The sequence below is a fragment of the Aulostomus chinensis genome, chromosome 18 (genome assembly GCF_037954235.1).
Source record: "Aulostomus chinensis isolate RoL2024-O1b breed Wild chromosome 18, RoL_Achi_v1.0, whole genome shotgun sequence".
NCBI lineage: Eukaryota > Metazoa > Chordata > Actinopteri > Syngnathiformes > Aulostomidae > Aulostomus > Aulostomus chinensis.
In genome coordinates this window covers 9,249,131-9,271,737 of record NC_141337.1, presented here as the reverse complement: position 1 = coordinate 9,271,737, position 22,607 = coordinate 9,249,131, and the positions used below count along the sequence as shown (strand labels likewise).

The 22,607-nt window shown below is 41.0% G+C and overlaps 1 protein-coding gene across 4 annotated transcripts in view; it reads right to left on the bottom strand.

Moving 5' to 3' along the window:
* LOC147245028 (BAR/IMD domain-containing adapter protein 2-like) overlaps positions 1–22,607 on the bottom strand; it is a 60,267-nt gene that overhangs the window by 15,276 nt on the left and 22,384 nt on the right. For all 4 annotated transcript variants that reach the window (XM_086186123.1, XM_086186126.1, XM_086186122.1 and 1 more), the window contains exons 4-6: positions 10,019–10,080; positions 7,122–7,193; positions 4,178–4,315 (exon numbers count right to left, since the gene is read on the bottom strand). In XM_086186123.1, coding sequence (XP_086042249.1) covers positions 4,178–4,315; positions 7,122–7,193; positions 10,019–10,080 — 272 coding nt within the window. The remainder of the gene's footprint in view (positions 1–4,177; positions 4,316–7,121; positions 7,194–10,018; positions 10,081–22,607) is intronic.

Here is a 22,607-nt window from a genome sequence, read left to right as displayed (position 1 = left end):
GCAGATGGGCACAAATGATCAATTGTACAGACTCTGTAAATATGCAGGGTAATACCACCGCTCTGGATGTCCAATATGCATCACACTTAAAGGTGCTGAAACCCATCACTCTCTCTACACTTGTCTGCAGCAAGACGTTATTACCTACCGTGGTGTTTAAAAGCCCAAATTAAAAAGGTCTAGTGTGTGATAACGGCCTCTCAACTTGCTCCTCCCTCAGGAAACCTACAGGTCATTCTCATATGATTGATCCCCACAGGGAAATTACTTACTTCGACTACAATTGCTCAAACATAATTAGGAAAGAGGAAATAATTGTCCGGTCTCTAATTTAACGCTGCCTCCAAATAGGGTTTACCGTGTTCACAAGAAGAGTCCCGATCTTGTGTCGTAAGTGGAGAGTTAACGAGTTGTGTCATCGACATGTCATAAGCAGGAGTTCCATTCCAAGGCAGCAAAAGTCCCTGGAGATCAGGAGTAACGCGCTACAACGCAGACTGGTGTTACACCACGGCAATCAAAAGGATCATGTCATAGTCTGTCCCTGTTAAGCAATCTACCTCCAAATACTCACCCTTCATGTCCAGAAAAGAGGGGAAAAAGCAGAGGCTTGGTACCTCCACCATGATTTGTTATTCCTTTCATCATTCATGCTTGTTGGATCCGTGGTGAAATCATCTGAGGTGCACACAGACCTGACGAAGGCGTCTCCAGGTGCTGTGTTAGGATGACTGCTGCTGTCAATAGCTACAAACACGTTTAAAAGATGCCTGAATATCTACATCTTGATACCTGTGAATTCATGCTTTATCACTTCACAACCTTTAAAATGACGCCTTTCAGACTGGAGTTTAGTTCAAGGCGATTATTGAGAGCTCCTTCTCTGTTGTCATGACTGAGCTTTCCTCCCCCATCACTTTCTTCCCTAAACTGCATCCTCTGTGTCCTCATTAATTCTGGGTCCCTTGTCGTTGTCGCCGCGGCGGCCAGTTTCACCCATCAGCTGGTGTCAACAATTAGACACAGGAATTGCTGTACAAATGAATTTAGCAGCAAATGTACCAATGTGAACAAAAGCAATGAAAACAGCACAGAAAACACTAATAGGCTATTTAGAGAGGGTGCAGCTTAATTCTAAATTACCAAAACATCATGATTCTTAGTTTCAGGCAATTATAGACTAATAAAATATCAAATTAATCTGCCATAAGATTTCCCTGAATGGCTCACGCTGCTGCTTTAAATCAAGTTATTGGTGAACTCTTGACCTTTGTATGACACCACATTCAAGTCCTACAAGACAATATTCATTCAATTAATCATTTTAATTCTGAACTCTGTCCCTGTTTTTCTTCATCAAATATGGAATATGGAAATGATTAAGGCTGATAATGTCATGTAACAATCTGAAAAGCTTGAGTGAGATTTATTGGTTTCATTCCTGCAAAGCTGCTCTGCGGTTGCCAGTGTTGATGCTTTTAAGATGACATGACATCTTTTCGCGGCATTCCTGACACAACAGAACAAATCCAATATGGTAACCACAGTCACATCATCCAGCTGCTGCCATAACATCACAGACGGGAGCGTGCGTGTGTGCGTGCACGCGTGTGTGTGTGTGTGTGTGTGTGTGTGTGTGTGTTAAGACTGAACAGAGATGGTGTATTCTGTACCAAACAAACTCTGTGAACCAGAAGTGTTGGTAGAAACATGTTTCTGGCTCTGCTATTGATCTGGTTCTGTCATGGCCAGGCTAAACTTCATGCAACCGACAGCAGCTCAGTAATTACCCTGCAAGTCTTGACCTGTTCATTTGAGAGTCATGTTCCCTTTCCTCTGGCAGTCAAGACTTCAAACTCTGTGTGAAATCCTCATGAAGGAGCAGCAGTCCTATTCTGATGTGTCATTTTTCTTTGACTGACAGTAGACGTGGTTAAAACAAATAAAAGACAACACCACGGAGGTCTACAACGTGGGGTTAATACAGAGAAAATACACTGTCACGACCCCCCCCCCCCCCCCCCCCCCGTCGAGGAGGATCTCGGCTGATGGAAAACCAAATGTGAAAGATAAGTAATGATGTTAAGTGTAACACTGGAGGCTTGAGGCGCTCATTGAACTAATTCCAACTCATCAAAATTCATCTCAACTAAACGGCTCTGTCAGAGGTTGCTTTGGTGGGTAAATAATCAAATAAGTGAAGACACCCAAAGCTAACATCACTTTGTTCCTTTAGTGAGTCAAACTCCTGTTTGACAACAACTTTTGATGGTTTGCAATGTGGAACGTCAAAACACAGAATTACATGGAACAATGATATAGTCTGTTCCCAAAAGGGACTCTTAAAAACTTCAACCAGATGGGCTTTGCGGGATGCAACAGTGCTCTCTCACTGGCATGTTCTATCTGAAAGCACACAACTTTGAACTTTTGTTTAACTGTCAAGCAAATCTTAAGCGATGTTGCAAAAATCGGGAAAAGAAAAAAAGGAAACAGACTCTTTGGGGGGGGGGGATAAAATCAGTTGCATTATGCTGTCAGAAGATGGCAGCGTAGGCAAAGTTTCACATGGCTGTCGACGTAAAACAGTAGAAGAAGAGCTGTCTGTCAGCGAAAAATGGAGAGCGGTTTTGACTAATTTCCAGCTGGTATTGGATATGATGCTGCTGTCTGTAAACAAAGTCAAAGTTTGGAAATATCGTTGAAGACGCCATTCACACCTATTTAGATGCTACTTACATGTCCTACAACAATGGTTGTAGTTCCATTTGTAGTTCCATCAATTAACAGGCTGAAATATCAAGGTTGAGGTCTTTCCGTTTCTGAGAATTTTCCTTTGAGGCTTAGCAACACAAAAATCTGATGTCAACACTCATAGAAGAGTGGTATATAATACAGAAGACCTACAAAATACTCACTCCTCTTAATTTTTAAACAACTACTTTGATATATGGGCAGTCAGTAACCAAACTCACTGATGTCAGTACCTTGGTAAAAACCATTCTGCCATGGAGTTTGACTTTGAAGTGCCAATATTCACATCCTCATGTGATCTCATCTCATCATCTCTGGATGATTGACTCAGCTATTTTGTGTTCCTGTCCTTTCACTGCTTCTGTTAAAACCCGGAAAAAAGCCATGAACACAAAAGCACTGGCTGTAGTAAGTGTGTACTCTTCCAGTACATCAATTACTGTGGCTGAAGTATCGCTTTTCTCTGCGCCTGCTGTATGTGTGTAGATGTACTGAAGATTGGCAAGGGCACACGATTCATAATCAAACCCCCACTATTTGCCTTCCCACTCAGGGCAGCACATCGCCGCTGCCTCCGCCCCCATCCTTGCTGTTTTGTACATTGACTTAACTTTACGAAGAATAAAGTCATTATGTTGCACCAAGGCTGATAAAACAATCCAACAATCACCCACATGCATACAGTATAAGTCCACCAAGCAGAGCAGCGCAAACTGGATGGCAAACTTTTGTTGCTGGTTTTTTTATGATTTGGTATGTTTGTTCTCAATGGAACTGATTCTTAAAGCGATAATTCACCCAAAATGTTTTCTTTTTCTTTTTTTTTTTTGCCTTCTGGGGTTTTAAGCAAACCAAAACATTTTTTTCATTTATTCTTTGACACTCCAGCATGCAGAATGTGTACTTAGCCCGAGGCTAATAGCAACTGATGGCTAACAATATCTACAGCAACTAAACAGCTAAAAACATCCATTTTCCAACCTCTCAAGTACATTGTCCAGTACTATTCACATCTTCTTTATCCAGCTGTCCAGCCCCCATTAGCTTCAAGCTAACTATACATGGCCGGCTCTTTCTGCATTCTGAAGTAACAAAAAGTAATCCAGGAGTTTGAAAGTCAAAAATTATTTTTTGTGTGAAGTATCACTTCAACGGACTTCAATCACAGTAAAAATATTTACATGTAAGAACAGGGAAAACATTTAATAATGGCTGAATTGGAAATGTATGCCCAGGTTTAGTGCTGCATGGAGGAATGGGTTACCTTGGAAACATGAATGGAACTCAGACCCCACTAATGCTCCTTTTCCTGCTTAGACAGGTATAATATGTACAGGACTGTTACCATCTTAATCTGATGGTAATATGAAGCATTGCTGATCTAATTACTGCATCACCTGAAGAACTAATGTTACAGCCTCACCTGCATCTCCTTCTCTCCGTACTTGGAGGGGTTCTTGCTGCCCTGGCTCTTCCTGCGCAGCTTCTTCAGCTCAGCCTGGCACTTCTCCAGACTCTCCCCTTTGCTTTTGTGTTCCATCTGGTATTTCTTCAGGGCAGCCTACATGGCGTAACAAACACAAAATTAGACCTCATGTGGGACCACAAATTAAAAAGCTCAGGTGAAAGACCCTGAGGAGATAGGCAACAGCAAACAGCAAACACTTATCAACTAATTTTCAAACAGCCATTGTATTTAAATACTGCACTATGGAAATCTCAAAAAAAGATCCCACCAAAGAGCACAGCAAAGACAGAAAACTGCTGATAACATTTTGATTTGATGACATTCTTGATTTGATTGCTTTTCTACGCAAGTATTAAAAAACACAGTAGAACTGGAAAGGAGTGACTGATTTATGTTTTTCAACAAAGAAAAATAAGAAATAAAATAAACTTAACCTTGTCATCTTTTTTGGCCATTCAGAAATAGATTTCAGAGGTCAGTTGCGGCTGGTGCTTTGCAAAATGTTGATCTAGTTTAGTTTGACATGAAAATAGCGCCACTGCAGCTCTCAGCCATAGACTGTTATGCGTTCTGCAGGTTAGAGGAGTTTTAGTACAGTGAGGTGAGAGCACGTGACAGTGCAGGTGTGTCCACTCTTGTCCAGGAGTGTATGAGACAAGGAGTGGGGTCTGTGCTGCAGCTCCTTCATCTGGATCAGACTGACTTGAGCAATCCTATAGTTTCAGATCATGACCTATCTCGTGACATTTCTACTTTTTTTTTTTTTTTTTTAACATTTTCCCACCAGTTGGTGGATTAATCTCAGAGATTTACATGCCAAACAGAAAAGCTACCCACATTTAGTGCTTTGCAGGTCTTATTTTCAGACCCCGCAAGCTGGTTTAAATTGGATTCATACATTTGAGAAGCGAACAGAAATTAAAGTTAGCCCTGAAAAAAGAAAACTAATTCATGATTTGTTACCGAATGAGGGGCCAAACCTTTTTACATCTTGAGTTTATTTATTTAATTTCTTTATCTAATGATTTTTTTTATTGATAAAAAAAAGAAAAAAAAAACACTTTACTTCCAGGCTGTAGCAGCTCTGTTGCTATAGTAACTGTGTGTGTGTGTGTGTGTGTGTGTGTGTGTGTGTGTGTGTGTGTGTGTGTGTGTGTGTGTGGTGTGACAAAGCTCATGTGGTTTCAGTATGAGGCAAAATTGGTGGTGGAGAGCTCATGCATGAGGCTCAACACCAATATTTGCATAGTGTAAGATAGTGAGGATGTCCTCTGGGTATTGTTTGGCTAAAAAGGAGATGAAAAAAAAGGCTGTTATTGGAGGTCATTAAGCACCGTGTTTGGATTTCATCACAGAGCTGGTTGGTTTTTGCTCTGTGGGCCTCCTGGACATGACTCAACAACTAGCGGCCTCACACGAAAAGAGTTAGCATTTAGTTCAGAGGATCTCACGTTGGGTAAACAAGATAATGTATCTGTCTCATTGCGCTGGAATGTTGCTTGAAGTTAACTAAGCTAACGCAGTTTGACTTTGGTTGCCAACATCTATGAGCACGTCATCTGGCTACTACTGCTGACAGATAATTAGTGTGATTACGTCTGATTAGAAACACAGTGGACGGAGGAACTTTGGGAGATCCGACCCTTATTTGTAAAGGCTCTTCTGCCACAAATGCTGCTCATCAGTGATAAAATGATAAAATCCAGTTGTTGTAAAGCCTCTGGTGTGCAATTATGTGAGACAAGAGAAATACAGAGAGATGAACCACTGGGAACAGCACACACACTTCAGTCAAAGGGTGTTTTCATATTAGGTATGACTGCTTCATGTTGCCCCCCCCCCCCACCACACACACACACACAAACTTACACACACACACCATTTACTTCATTCTGTGTATCTACATTTCTACACATTCTGATTTATTGTCCAAAACATTACAAAGAAAAAGGAAAGTATGTATACTATGTAGCAGACACATCTGTGTTTTGGCATTCACGTCTTCTGTGTACACATGAACTGTACTTGAGACTTTGGTTTCAATTTAACTGCAGTGTGATTTGCTGATCCGTGCAGGAATAACATTTGTAGTTTTTCTTTTTAAGTGATTTTTAAGCAAACTTTGCAACAAGGAGGAAATGCAAATGCAATGCATTAGGACTAATGAAAAAAGCTTGATTAAGATGTTCCTCCTCTTGTTTAAGATGTAGGAAACATTTCATGTATTTCCCAAAGTGCAAGTTTACGGTAACTTGGTGCACACAGGAACATGTAACCCTAAACACTTGATTTCCCTGACAAACCCCTCTTGCTAAGTTAAAAGGGTCTGACTCATGATCCACAATCAATCTGCGTCTAAAACATTTGTTTGTTTGTGTGTGTGAGTAGCAGAACACTGGAGCAGTGTATAAAGTGGTCTTTCCAACAATAGCATTCAATAATGGCAACACTATCCCATCCCCCAAAACAAGGCACCGCAGTACTGCTCTACACTGAAGCTGCAACCCACTCATTCTAAAGATATCGCTTGTAGACCAGCTCCACAGTGCACGCTCTCTCTCTCTCACACACACACACACACACACACACACACACACACACACACACACACACACACACACACACACACACACACACACACTCTCCAGGAGCAGTTTATTAATCAGTCTTCTCTTGACGACGAGTGAGTAGACATTAAATCTTTTTCTAACAGACATATCTGCGAGTGGAGATGGGCTTTGATCTCGGTGTTGACACTTCATCTCTATGGTCAGTGATGTTAATTACCAGATTTGATGTTAAAAGAATATAAAGCACCAAAATGAGCTCCAATATGGATGAACTTATTGAATCGAGGCTATCCTCAGGCGTTAGGAGAAGGAGCCAATCAGATACTCACAGTCAGATATCGAGCATCCAGCTCCACCTTCTTCTCCAGCTCAGAGAGCAGCTCATTGTGGAAGGATTTCAACTGGGGAGAAAGAGCACAAAAACAGTTTAATAACATGCCCAAGATGCTCATATCAGTGACAAAATCATTGCTAGAAAGAGTGGCAATTATGTTTAATCAGCAACTGAATAAATGTTGTATCAACAATCCAGGCCTGGGAAGTCTTCTTGGTTTGTAGATCAGTCGCACTGCTTCTGCACTATCTGACACAAAATTGCTCACTAACTTGTAAACTGACCTGCCTGAGGAACCAAATTTATTCATTTCTGCTCGAATGCTCTTGAATATGTTACTTTATTCTATTTAAATTCTCTCTTTTTTTTTTGGACAATTTCATCTTTTAGAGCAGTTTGGCAGAATCCTTATTCCTCTATTACACTCCATTCATACATATTTAGATCTCTGGAATCTGGAATCGGCTGACTCAGAGTGAATGAGGGCAAGGATTCGACCTGAACTCATGAACTCTGCAGGGTCAGAATGGAGATCCCAGGAGTAATTATCCACGTTGGAGCAGGAAGGATATGAAGAGGGGCTTTCATGAACTCGATCCAGCTGAGCAGGCATTTCCAGCGTGTCTAACTGCTCTACCGTGATATTTTCCAGAGTGGAACGGAATAAAATGGCAAGAAATCGGGTTAGGAAGAGTTTAATTGGAACTCCGCAGAGTGGGTGTATTCAGAACATGTCAAAACAAAATATTAGCCGACGCCATGATGGTACACACTGGCTGGCCACCAGTATCCTCCAGGACCTGTTTCATATCTGCTTTACACATCGTTTTGTAGCTATGTGGGTGTTTTTTGTTTGTTTTGTTTTGTTTTGCATATGTTTGTTGTTTAAAATGGAAGGGTTGGAATCTGAAGTGACTATAGAGGCTCCCGATGACAGATTGACAAATTAAATGAGGTAACCATGGCATCTTGGAGAAAGAAAACAAAGTCAGAGGTGGAACGAAAGACCATTTTTTGCTAGCTAGCTAATGTATCTTAGCTTGCTAACCTATACATGTTACATACAAGTTGAGGATTGATTGGCAGGTGAATGCCATGATATAATTGGTTGAAATTGTTTGGAACACGCACGTGAGTGTCATATTTTGTTTTGTTGATAAAAAAAGCTTGGGTTTTGCTGTAAGAATATGAAGACATTACTTTTTAACCCCAGATCACTAACGTAAGGTGATTTTTCACCCACGTGATTATGGTCATGTGATTTTCATGTTTCAAGTTCCCAACTCCATTATTTCTTTTGTTTGGAAATGTCTCGTTAATGATTACCTGATTTTTCTCAATTATATTGGAGCCTTTTTATAGGTTCCCCCATAGTACCTTTTTGCATTTTATGTGACACTGCATACTGGGAAATTGAAGAACAGCACTTCAATTTGGCATACAGTGTTATACTTTAATATATTTTGATGAAAACTATATTTTATCAGGAATTCTATATTGGGTAAAAAACAACAACAACATGAGCGATGGTGTTATTAATTTTAACGTTTGTGTTCTAGGGTTAAAAACATTTGGCTGTATATTGTTGAATCTGTTAACGATGTACCAGAGGATCTAAACTGCAAGGCACTTTTTCCACATCAGCTCAACTTTAAGCTCCACTGCATCTACATGAGCAACCTCTATTCCCAGTCAGCCCTGCTGCGGACACACGATAATGAACTGGATGCTCTCTAAGGATAACCTAGCAAACATGCATATTTCCCAGAATGCCCCACAGTTAAATTAATTCAATCAGATTCCCCTGACGCCTCCTGTGTTGGCCATTGTATTTATATGACCTCAGCATGTCTATTCATTCAATATGTCCAGAGGGACATGAGAGCTCACGGACAAACCGCTTCCCCTCTCTCTCTCTCTTTTTTTTGGTGCAATCTGTCCTCTCAGTGGTCGTACGACAGCCGAAGCTGCTCATCATCCTCTTGCATCCATATTTGCTAAATGTTTTAAATGCAAAGCGCTATTTTGTTGTCAACGTTTGCATGTCGTTCTGTACTTTTCAACTGTTCTATTCAGTCCACGGGATCTTTTAGACGTCTGAAGTTCCTCAATGTTAGGATCCATCACTTTGCATAATGTACATGAGGGATTTTCAAAGTCGGATCATTATTGCGTTATTTCATCCAATAGACTGTCAAGTACTTGACAAATCTAGCTTAATATTTTAGCTTTATGTAACTTATAAGTACACCAAATACAGGAAAACTGTCTGTCCCAGGTCTTTTAGTAGCACTGACTCTTAAAAAGTAGGAATAGCAGTAAAACCCCACCAAAACTACTATATCCCTTAATCATATTACCACATAGACTTAGCCTGTTATTCCTTCAGCTCCATTCACTGAGCCTCCCCTGTAACTATCTGAAGCCTCCTTAGGGGCCCTGCCTCACACACTGAAAACCTCTGATCTACATGTTTCTTCAATTGTTCATGTATTTATTGTGATTTGCGCTCTACATGCAGCTTTTACTGCATGTCTGTATGTCCTGGGAGATGGAGCCCTCCTACGAGACCCCTTCTGAGGTTTCTCTCGGTTTCTTCCCCCATCAAAATGGTCGTTTTATTTTTCCCTCACAAGAATTGAGGGTTTTGCACAGATTTTAGTGCCCCCTGAGGCAAACTGTGATTGTGATTTTCAGCTATATGCTGTAACTAAAATTTGACATGAAATCTGTGTCACGACTGCACAGATTTGTTGAGGAGTATTACGGGAGGACACAGACAGCCACACTGCTAAAATTTAAATATATCATTGAGATAACTTATCTCAGCAAGTTATTTCAACATTACAGCAGTTCTGTAACTAAAAAACCCCTCGAGCGTAGAATACCAACCATCTCCTCGAGCTGCACTTGAATCTGTCTGTGGACCTCCGCCATCTGGAACAGCACATCCCCTGCACAAAGAAAAACAGGGAGACACATGAACGACACTCACGCATCTCCACAGCATGAAAAAAAAAAACAGTAGAGAGAAATGGTAGAAACACAGAAAGCATGAAAGAGAGAACCAGCATGCAGAGCTCATGCACAAGACACACCAACACACAGGACAAGAGACTTGTAAACTGGGACAGTGAATAACGGGATGGTTGTTTTATTTTGGTGCACAAAAAAAAAAGACAGAGCGTGGAGGAATGATAAGTGATGACAAGTACGAAAACAAGGCGAAGGAGAGGAAAAAAATTAAACTCTGGCTCTTCAAGCGTGTAATTACTGATGTCTTGTGGATATCAATGCCTTTCTTTCTTTGATTAATCTGAACATCAGGCAAGGAAGATTTCTAGATTAAAAGAAAAACACCTCAAAGAAAGTCTCCACACACATACATACCCGCGCGCACACACACACACCCGCGCGCGCGCACACACACAAAAGAAGTAGAAACAACAAAAAAAGGAGGAGATAAAGATCATGCAGCTATAGTGAGAATGTTGTATTTTCATATACCTACAGGCTGCCTCTTCTGAATATGCAGTAGATTGTCAAGAAAAGGAACACAAAAAGCTACGTTGAGCGAGGACACATATACATTGAGACCTGGTGGAAAGACAGTTTGACAGCTACGTAAAATGAGACACGCACACACAGATTTCCCCGACCAAAAGCTCCAAAGCCCTTTAGCTGTAAAAAAAACATTGCCTATTATTGATTACATTCAGTTATTCAGGAAATTAACATTTATTGATTTTTTTTTTTTTTTGCTACCCGGTTATTGAGGGTTCTCCGGTCGTGACTGTAATCTATAAACGGCATGAAAAATAAAGAGAAATGTGAGTTTGACGTTTGTATTACTGTTAAAAAAAGAAGAAGTATTACACCTACGGTACATGAGACTCCTCTGAATACTTCAGAAGTGAAATCAGAAGTGCTGTTTTAAGTACATTCAGTAACAAAGGGCTTTGGAGGGGTCTCCATCCCAACAGACAGCACATACAATAAAGATTGCAACAGACAGAGGCTGAAGTGGATGTGAGGGAGCTAAAAACAAAACAAAAAACACAACAAAAAAAGCGATAAAGGAAGTTGGTGCTTTATACTTTTTTAGCAGAGAGGGGAAAACGTGCTTTATACATGAAAAAAATGTTTGCGGTCTTGCGATACTGTAAGTCAAACAACAATGGACATACATGATCAGTACTAGAGATTAGTGGCATGGAAAAATATAAATATTACAATAATACAATAAAATATTCAGGGAGTTTTTGATATACTGAATTTAGGTATGGAAAATCTGTCAAAAACTACACCGATTCAAAAAGAAATAGAATATGTAGCATTTCAAAGGACATCATAATATGACTCGTGAATTTTATTGGAAAAAACGATGGGTCCGTCCCAATCACGCATGATCACTCACAACTATCATTTTTAGATCTACATCATCACTGCAGAGAGTCAAGATGTTACAGTACGTTGTGACAAAGTTAATTTCATGGCAGTACATGCAATGTTGTACTTGCCCATATTCAGTTTCACAATTTTTTGAGATGTGGGTTTCTTATTTAGAGATGAGCCAAATATATAATAGGATATATACATTTTGATGTAGCTGTCAATGGGCCCGTCATCTATATTTTTATAAAAACAGCTCATGTTAGGAACAGATTCCCCTGTCACCATCTGGCTCGTCTATTTTGACAAGTTGTCCTTATGTGTGGGTGTGTGTTCAAGAGACTATTCCCTTTGTTGTACATGAAACTGACACCACAACAGTGCTGTATTCCAGTTTTTGCATTCTTCTATTTTCCCAAATATCTGGGCTTTTTTTTGGTTTGTTTTGCCCTTTTCCCTTGTTTCCTTCCCATTTTTGAAAGACCAATTCTCCTTACCAAGCTGTCCTGATGGTTGCTCTGCCTCCTCTGTTGCTCTAGGGAGCACCGCGGACCACCACATGCTTCTTACATCACATCACATCAGGGTTTTCATCATCATAGGAGGATCACGCCATTTCCACCAGATTCCTTCAACTCAAAACAAGCACCCTGAGCAACCAGAGGAGACACTAGAGCAGCGACCGGGACTCCTAGACAGGGCTACTCGTGTCCGTACGGATGCCAAAACAAGTCAGAGGCAAAAGGTAGAGCCGAACCAGGGTAACCCCTGTGATTCCCACCCCTATTCCTAATTAGCAAAAATCTATTTCAAGTACCATGTTGACCCATTTACCATCCAAAATGTGTGTGTATACAGCTCGGTAAAACACTGATTTTTTTTTTTTTTTTAATGGCATACTTGAATTCATGCAGTCGCTGCCCCTTCATCTTCTGACAAGCTCATCCCTGTCGGCTCAAGACAACCAGGCCTTCTGCCCATGTGCAACCTGGCTGCTGATGCTGTGCCCCCCCAGAGGCTGTCAGTTCCCAGCAGGCCTGCTAAGCAGCTTACAGATACTCATCCCTGATCACAGCTCTTCGGGCTTAGAAAACTCCAGCATCCTGTTGGTGCCTTCCACTAGCTGGATCAATTAACAAATGAGCAGCCATCGCTTCGTCATTGACACACAAATGCACACCGACTCACAAGAAGATGCCAGAGGGGTAAAGAATCTATAAATCTGTGCTATAAGATCTCATCCTGTCATCGTTTTCATTGCAGCACAATGTGCGATGCCAAAGCATAGAAGGGAAAAAAAAAAAATCACACTTTGGAGATGCAAACAGTTACCATGGCAACTTCAAAACCCAATCACACAACAACACTAACGGAAAATTGGACTGCTCCTGCGACCAGTTGACAGCAGAGATTTCAATCAGTAAAAAGGCATAATGTGGAATATTTAAATGTGCTGTGCAACATGATTGTTTCATACAGAAAATATCTGGCATGCATGACACAACCTGAGGAGGATATCCGCATACCGCCTAAAAGCCACATATCAGACAAGTCGATAGCTATAGTGACAACCACACACACACACACACACACACACAACCTCTCTTGTCATTCTTGTATCAATACTTCCCGGCTCACTTCAACCCCGCCTGTGAAAGAAAACAATAGTTCTTTTGTGGGAGGCGAGCTCAGGCTGATCCTGCACCTGCAGCTCGGCAGCAAGAAGCTACACGTCTGTTAGCTGAAACTACTGAGTCAGAGAGGGGAGCACGACGGGCACAACACTCAGGGCGCATGTGTGTGTGTGTATGTGGGTGTATGTGTGTGTGCCTGTGTGTGTGTGTGTGTGTGTGGTAGTGGTGGTGGGGGTGGGGGGGTATGAACAGACTGTCCCCTGAAGTATGACATCAGCTTGTGTAGCTGTATTGACTTGCTTGTGTAACAGCAGCGATGGTACACCCACACAGGTAGAGAGCGAAAAAGGAGACTAACAGAATGTGGGCTATGGAGCTGTGAAAAAAAAAGAATATAAAAAGTGGAAGTTGAACAGAGAACAACAGAGACAGAGATTGAGGGAGGAAGAGCATGGAGGTGGATGGAGAGACACTGAATCACTAGTGAAGGTCAGGCCGGATTCACTACGGGTTGTCATGGAGGCAGGATAATGCTTGGGTCGTTGCTATGGGAGAAGTGAAGCAAGATGAGGGGCAGCGGCTGAAACACTTACTATCAGCTATCATCACATCAGTCTCCACACTCCCCCCAGGGAGCAAAGTGGTTTGAATACCAGCTGGGTATAACGTGTATGTGTATGTGTGTGTGTGTGTGTGTGTGTGTGTGTATGTGAGAGACTAACACACCAGTGATGTAAAAGTCTGTCTACCTGGTATACTATGTCACAGGGGAAACAAACAAGATCAAGTCACGGGGCAGCGGGATAATGTGCGAGACGTGGATAATAGCTGAGAAGCTGGTGGCTGGCATTGTGTGTGTGTGTGTGTGTGTGTGTGTGTGTGTGTGTGTGTGTGTGTGTGTGTGTGTGTGGGAGCGTTTGTGTACACGAGTGTGAGTACACTCCCAGTAAAACCATAACATCTAAACACATGTAATCTGGAAGTGAGAGCAGCATTTACTTAAACTTCATCCAGCCCTTTGGTCTTTCCCACGCTCTTACATGTTGTAGTTTGATCAACTCACAGCCAACACTTTTCTCTATTTTATTCAGTCATATAGCCTCTAAAAAAGTAAAATATATTTATATATATTTATGGATATGAAATATGAAGGGTTGCTAAAACTGGAAGCTCAGCCATCCCAGCTGTTCAACCTATTAAGTTGATGAAAGTTAGTCCAGCAATGGTGCCATGCATTTAGGTCATAATTGAGGCTTAAAAAGGAGAAATATAACAAAGAAAGAAAAGTGGGACAAATAGTAGAGGCAAGTCATCTTTCACTTGCCTTCAGCATATAGTATCAAATTAACTTTGAAACATATTTTCTTGGAAAAACTATGACGGTAGTGCTTTTTTATTCAAAAATGATATGAAGAAAGAGAAAATATAAGCTACGTTTGTGAAGATTTGATGACACTGCACAGCATTTCCGTCCATCCTTTTTTTTTTTTTTTTAATAGAATTAGGATAGAACACATTATGTTCTAGCTTTTGATTAATAAAAAAAACAACAAGATTAAGTGAAAACCTTACTAATGGCTGGACTGTGTACAGTGAAAAATTTGGGCGGTTTGTCACACGGGTGGTCTGTAATGTGAATTCCTAGATGTTATCTGCAATTTTCTGTAGCGGTCCCAGTAATAGGCTGTTTGTTGTTGAAGTGTACTATCATCGCTGGAATCATTACTTTGTGACACATAACTACTGGCTGCTGAACATCATTTCTCTTACTGGTTGACGGAGAGAAACTGAAGGTGGGACTGCTGGGCTCGCTGGAGAAAAATCACAGAGGGCGATTCAGTACAATCACAGATTTTCTAAACGGAGTTTGGACGAGAAGAGCGACATGAAAGCTTGAGAACAACAATGAGACTTTCCGATGACTGATATGTGTCATATTGTTTTATTTAAAAAAAAAAAGTCACTGGAGGCAGAAAATCTTCAGAAATGTGACATCTGAATGGACTCTAGACTGGAGATCTGAACCGAACCCAACACACAGGACAGTCTGCATCGATTCACAACGAAAGAGCAGCGTGGAACTCCAGCACTAGTTTTGCTGCTAAGTCAGTGTGGTGGTCTAGTATTGGCTTCTCAATGATCCAGCCAAAAAAACAAACAAACAAAAGAAAAGAAAGATGTGGGTCAAAACTTTGACTATTTCTTAGGCTAAAGCTCCAAATTGTTCTTTGTTCATGCATAATTTAATGGTATCACACAGCACTGTCAGTGCTGCATGATAACCTGCTGCATGCATCCGAGAGAGTTGCTGGCTGGTCCACAACTAAATTAACCTGGTTAATCTTTCATGTTTCTGAGGCAAATTCAGATAACTTCCTCCTCTACTAAACAAAATCCTTTCGCAAAAGTTGACCTGAACTCTTAAAACAACTGTATTTCCCCTGAGAGAAAATCTAATTACTGTTAAAATGCAGCTTTTCTCAAAACATCTGTGCTTCCTTTCCTTGCTGCTGACAGTATGGAAGGTGAATTACAAGCGTTTGATTGATTTAAGAGGAATGAGAAGAGAGAAACAAGGAGAAAATAATGGCAAGGTGAGGTTTTCGTTGTTGTTTTTCCTCATTTTTTTTAAAGAGCCATTACTATGATTGACATAAAGGATGGTGGGTGTTGGATTCTTTTACAGGGTGTTTTGGCTTCACCCGTGTCTTCTAAACAAAAAAAAGTACTGAAAAGGGATGAAAGCCTGACATGAAAAGGAAACTTTTTTTTTTTCTGGGAGCAAATTCGGCAAAGAAAGAGCAAAAGCAGGGGCGGTAGAAGGTGGAGTGATGGGGGAAGCCCTCTGAGAATGCAGTAATAATAATAATAAGCAATAGTTTAATGTTACAGAAGACTGGAGTGAACTCGCATGTTTAAAGGCGAAATGATAACGCTGTTTATGCCAAAGCTGCACAGCTGAGCTCTTTGAACTTGTATGAAGGCAACAACTTTAAAATCTGGATCAGTTTGTTTAATTAGAACTGTTATACACAAATGACTATCCAACGCCATCAGACCATTTTATGTTAATGGATACCGACAACATCGATACACTTAATATTCAAATAATATCTGTAATGTTTGGGTTTTTTGTCCTTCCAGAAATAGCTTCTAAGTCGGACTCTGCCGCAAGCAAGGATAACATCAAATTCTTCACTAGTGTGAGTAAATGTGATGTCTTTAGGTTCAAAAGTGCACTGTTGCCAAGGAGAAATTTTTCAAACAGCATTCCAAATTTGTCTCCTAGCAGAGTCCTTACCCTCAACAAATCAGGACACATATCAAATGAAATATTTACCAGGATGGAGGCCTCAAACTAGTCCAGCCTTTTGACTGCTGCATTTAGAACTTCTTTTACTTTAGGAAATGGTGTTTTAGAAAAAATATATTAATGAGTCCTCTCCAAATATCACACCTCCTGTCTAAACTGGGAAAACTCAGAGATTAAGTCTGTAGTATTGTAACATTGTACGCAAGATTAAGGATTGAAGGCTCACACCAGAATTTGCTTTCTGACATTTTATAATTATAAAATGTCAAAGTACGTGGAGAGTTGCTGAAGCTGCAGGACTGGAAAAGGCATCAATACTGCAACACACACACACACACACACACACACACACACACACACACAATTACACACCTGTTCAGGTTGGGTGTTTAGACAGACAGACAGACACACACACACACACACACATTCACACAAAGTGTATTTAGCAGTCCTTTGTCCTACACAACTGAATATTTAACCCTCACCTAAACCCAATTCTAACCAAAACCCTCACCCCATCGAAGAGGAAACAACAATAAATACAATTCATGAACTTTTCCAAATGCTGTGGAAATGAGGCGGAGCTTCACATTTTCAAATTCACAATGTTAATGTGTTTTTTTAAGTATATACACAATGAGAATGTCATATAAGCTTGTTATTATACAGATAACATCATTTACCTTCACTTGTAAAATATCAGTGCATTGAATATCATGCAACCCTAATTTATGTACCCACAATGTGAGGAACACGCACGCACGCACACACGCACCCACACACCAAGGTATGACAGAGATACGCATAATGCATGATCAAAAAATAATGACAGCCCGATAATCAACTCGGTTTCCATAAAAATGACTTCCAACGTCTTTGGTGTCTCCTTTATAGTCATCGCACAGAAGATCTACAACTTGCACACCTGCAAAAGGCATATTTACATACATCAGAATGCCAAATAATGCGCGATGCCAGCTCACTGGTTTGATGACACTTCTAGATTAGCCTGACACTGACTTTGGTGCTTTGCATGTCGCTGCATGCCAGCTTCACCAGTGCACAATACAAGTACATCAATTATGCTGACATGTCTGCACAGGTGTGCCCACGTCTTCCTTTCTAGAGGCCAAACGGGTAGGGAGGAGGCTGCCATGTCCGTCTCCAGCTTTCACTGAGCTCACCTTCAACACGTCACTGCTACGAACAAATGAAGGGCAAAGTGAGTGTGCGTAAACGGAGAGTGTGGGGGCCACTGCCTTCCCATCATGCAATGTGTGTCTCAGAAATAGAGCAGGAAAAGGCAGGGACCCCTGGGATGGTGGCACCGAGCTAAGAAAAGCGCTCCTCTGCTCTCATTTAAACAGGGACAGGTGCTCGAGGAGGCGAGAGGTAGGCCGGACCGAGAGAGCGGGAGCTGTGTTTATACAGTACGTCTACTTGACGGGTGTTCATTCAAATTCAGTTTCAAAGAACACTGCTCACTTCGGCTCCTCACACACAGACATGCTACTAGGCCTTTGAGATGACAACATCCATTTACCTGCAGATAATTAATGCTCATGTCCTAGATTCATTAAGGGAAAAATTAAAAACGCCATAATTTTGCTGCCTGTTTTCCCTACCAGGGCTGAGAAATCCAGCTGTTGCCTACAGTTTAATATGGCCTCTTTTCTATTACATGTAATTTCCCCAAAGACAAGCCTTGGTGCTGAATCATACATGTGTGTTATTAAAATCTGGCAATTAGCAAGGTTACAGAAGTTGATAAGAGGAGAGAAAGATATTTGATTTCTTCTAGCAGGGGGAGGTGGAACTGTAAGCACATACTTGCCTAAGTGGCCAAGAGGGAGTTTATTTCATTATTCCGTGTTAACCAGGTTGCAGGAATGAATTCAACATGCTTGTGTTCAATACATGCGCAAGAATTAGGTTGGTTCTCAGTTTGTGCTCGCGCTAATCTTCTTCCTTCCAACGGTGAAACATTACCCATGTAGGACAGCGTGGTGGAACACACCCAGCCAAGCACAGCGCAGCTCTCAAGTCTTAACCTGAGGACACTCAGCGACCAGCCTGAGTCGCAAACAGGCACCTCATTGCTGTTATAGCACATCAGCACTTTGGATTAAAGCAGGAAAATAATAAACAACAGCCAATGTGTTCAAATCTCTATTGTTTGGATTGATCACTGCCACGATCTGCATTTCAGATTGTACGGAGTTTTGGAATTCAAGGCAACATCAAAGTTTCTGGATGGGATGTTCCACATGGAAGAAAACCATCCACAACGAGGCCAAACAAAACAGGTTTAGCTCTTCCTTGCTATAGAACGCTAAAAGAACAGAGGGTACAGAGTACACAGGAATGTTGCCTGACTGCTCTTTGACAGGTTTGTATTTGGAGTAACATATGTAGGGGTCCCATTTACTTCACCTACATAATTGGCTTGTGCCTTCTAACTTTGGAAATGTTCTGGTTTTTGTAAATATTTCTGAATGCGCAGTGTTAGCCAACTAGCTAACAAAACCAGGTACCTGCGATCAATATGAGATGATATCATGCGCCCATATAATGCAATCTGTTAAATTTACGTTAACTCATTGAAGAAAAAAAAACTAAAATATTACTAGAAAATTGTATTTACAAGGAGACACGCCCCGGGAATTTCAAAACTGTGTATCTTAAAGATGGCTTTATGTTGTACATCGATGTTTTGACGTCAATGCAACGAGATGGTTGACCATTCGATCAATGAAGATCAGTGTATTGTCCCAACCCTAGCGACTCTTCTGCCACTCTTTAAATAAAAAAAAAAAACAAAAACAAAAAACTATCCTTCAGCTTAAAAAAAACCTTGCGCTTGCCTGACATGACATGAACCTCACCTGAGAAAACACGATTACTTCCTTCAGTGTTGTTTTGATTACTCTTATTTCCAGAGGAGAGACACAAATGTCACACACTATAGTTTTAATTTTCATATTCAGAGATAAAGCTGGGGGATTGGCTGGACTCAGTCAGATAAAGGTGCAACAGGACTGGTGGAAAATTAAATACTAGGAATTCCTGGATGAACTGAAACCTTTAAATTGTCTATTTGGCAACAGCTCTGCTAATAAACAAAAAGGCTCTTAGTTCTGAGGGATATAAACACAATGGGACAGAGCTGGCCAGTTAGGATTGTAAATATGTTGTAAATATCTCCAGCAAAACACACACACACACACACACACACACACACACACACACACACACTACATCTCATGTGTTTTCCTTCCTTGAAATCTTGGAAATGTCACTGAGCGTTCACATGAAGATAGAGATAAAACAAGAGGAGGGTTGCAGCAGAAACAGAGGGAGAGAAGGGATAGAAAGGGGGAAATGAAGGAGGGAGAGCAGGTGTGTGCATTAGTGCTTGTGTGTGTGTGTGTGTGTGTGTGTGTGTGTGTGTGTGTGTGTGTGTGTGTGTGTGTGTGTGTGTGTGTGTGAGTGGGAGGCAAAGTGACAGGCGATGATTAGCCCAACCAGAGGAGGATATGTGGGAGGGAGTGCGTGGGAGTAGTGGGGCTGGAGAGAGAGACTCTGGTGGAGATACACACAAGTGGATGAAAAGAGCACTTACAACGTATAAACACAGAGGAGGAACGTACACAACCGTATAAAAGCCACGGACACTTGTACGCACACTGTGTTCTAAATGAATTAAGTCTGAAGGCAGTTCTGTGGATATTGATTTGTTTGTTATTAAAACAGTATCAGAGGGCATTATTTCACAGGGTAATTTCCCTCCTTGCATTAATCATAATGTTTATCCGTGTGTGAAAGATGGGAGGAAAACCGTGAGGGAGGGAGGAAGAGGAGAAGAAAAGAGATGGAGAGCAGCTGAGACTCTTCACTGTGTAGGTGGGACCATTTGCCGCCCATCTCTTACTGAACATCTACGGAATTAAAGGCTTTAAAGAACAACAAGTCTGAGACACACACACACACACACACACACACACACACACACGTATACGCGAGAATGCACACAATCAGACAAAAGAAACAAGAAAAGAGCAAGACAAAGCTCAATAAGCGTCTTCAAACAGTGCCGTGGAATTGATTAGGATTGAGATTAATCATGGCAGTAACATCATCATCAAAGGGGAGCAATACTGTGAAGCTCCTGCTTATACTCATGTCAAATGTGTCAGAAATGTAAAATCTGAACAAAGCAAATCATGACTAAATGAAGGAAAAGCAAGAGAAGCCTGCAACTGGGGTGAAGTACATATATTTAGTTGTTTGGTCCAACTTGTTGGTTAAATTTGATCAAAAATATAGATGTAAAAACTCTTCTGGACCATTATCATTACAAACAAATGGACCGTGCTACTCATGATAAATCTGGACTCCGTCCATTTGCAAGTGAGTAACAGTTTGTTTCATTTCTGGTGAGCTAATAAAGGAAGTGAGCCAAAACACAGGGCATTGTGGGGTGAAAATGATGCCGACAGAGATGAGATGGAGGGTGTGTTGATGTGGAGGAGGAAAAGAGGCTGCAGTTTGATTTCTGATAACTTTAAACCATTAAAAAGTATCAATAAAAGAGCCGGTAACGTCAGAACTAATCAGTATTTCTGTCTTTAATTGTTCTAATCCCTTCTGTCTGGTTGGTCTTCTTTTTAAAGTTTTACCCATCTCAGTTGAACAATTAAAGCTACAACAGCAATCTGCTGCTGTTGTTGTCGTCCAACACAATGCGACTGAAGGGGACTTTCTGGTGCAAACGTCTGCTTCCTTACGTGTTCTCAAAGCCAACAGTCCCATTTCCACCTGATCTGACGATAGTTTTTTTCCTCTCTCCAAACCGTCAGACAGGAAACTCTTGGTCTCACCTCTACACATCGCTGGACGAGAGGCCCGGGCACTGGTGTTGACCTGGGGGCAGGGACCAGGTGGCCGGAAAACCACAAACCCCCTCCCCGCGGGGTTCAACAGCGCTATGTGAGGGAGCCAGGCAGTGAACAAAAGCAGCTGATATCTTAAACGACATTACAACTTTTCTTTTTGAACTTAACAAATGCAATGAGCGTTTTCCCTCTTTGTGGGGTAGTTTTGATTGAAAAAAAATTAAAAAAATAGGGCAACAAGAAAAAAAAAAAAAAACCTGGGAAGACGAGTCTTTTAACACAGAAGAATGAGTCATTTTGAATATCCAGCTTCTTTAACAGATCTTCCTCCAGGCGCTGCTTTGGAATCGGAACTCTGTGCCTTCATGTATACTTGCAACAAAAGAAATGAGTAAATTAATATATTTCTACCCCCACACCAGGGTCTGTAGTATACAGCAGATAGGATGGCGATTTGGTACCCAGGGACAGTAGACCTATGTCCATCCATTTGATAATACACTTTCTACTTCTGCCGCACAATTTGGTGAAAAAGTCACAATCATTTTGAAAAACCTATTTCTTAAATCAAACCTACAAAATTAAATAAGGAAAAAGAACATTTTGTGCAGTGTTTGTTTTTAAAACCTTGTACTTGATAAAGCATTCGCAACTTTTGTGCAGTGCTGTACCAAATAATAAATACTGCTTTTTTTGCAGTATTTCTATCAACTTCTGCGATCACAAAGTAAAGTGATGCGGTCATACGCTGAGGGTGAAATTGAAATTGTAAATAAAAAGGAGGAGGAGGAGGAGGAGGTGTCTCCACCCACCCGAGAGGAGGGAAAAAATAAAACGAGGAAATGAGTATACTGTTATTATGATATAAAATAATGTTCGCAGTAAATGGAAGACTTGGGCCATAATACCAACCGTTAACTTTGTACATGCATATAACTTCCAAAATTGTCTTTTTTATTTCCCTTGTGTATATTTGCAACAACACCAACTACATGAAAGCAGGCATTTCTTAGCGACGAAGCTCAGCATCGTGTGGTGCATGAGGAATTACGATCAGCTGTCAGATCACACACATCCTGCTCTCCTTTCATGACAAGTTCAGCTGAGGGTGTCTGGTTTAGAGGAGCCCGCTACTGTAAGGTTCAACATGGAGGTACATCTGTAAACTCTGGAATCAATAGAAAAAGCTCACAGAGGGACGAGACAGAAAGATGGAAGAGAGAGAAAGGGAGAGAGAAGGATGGCCG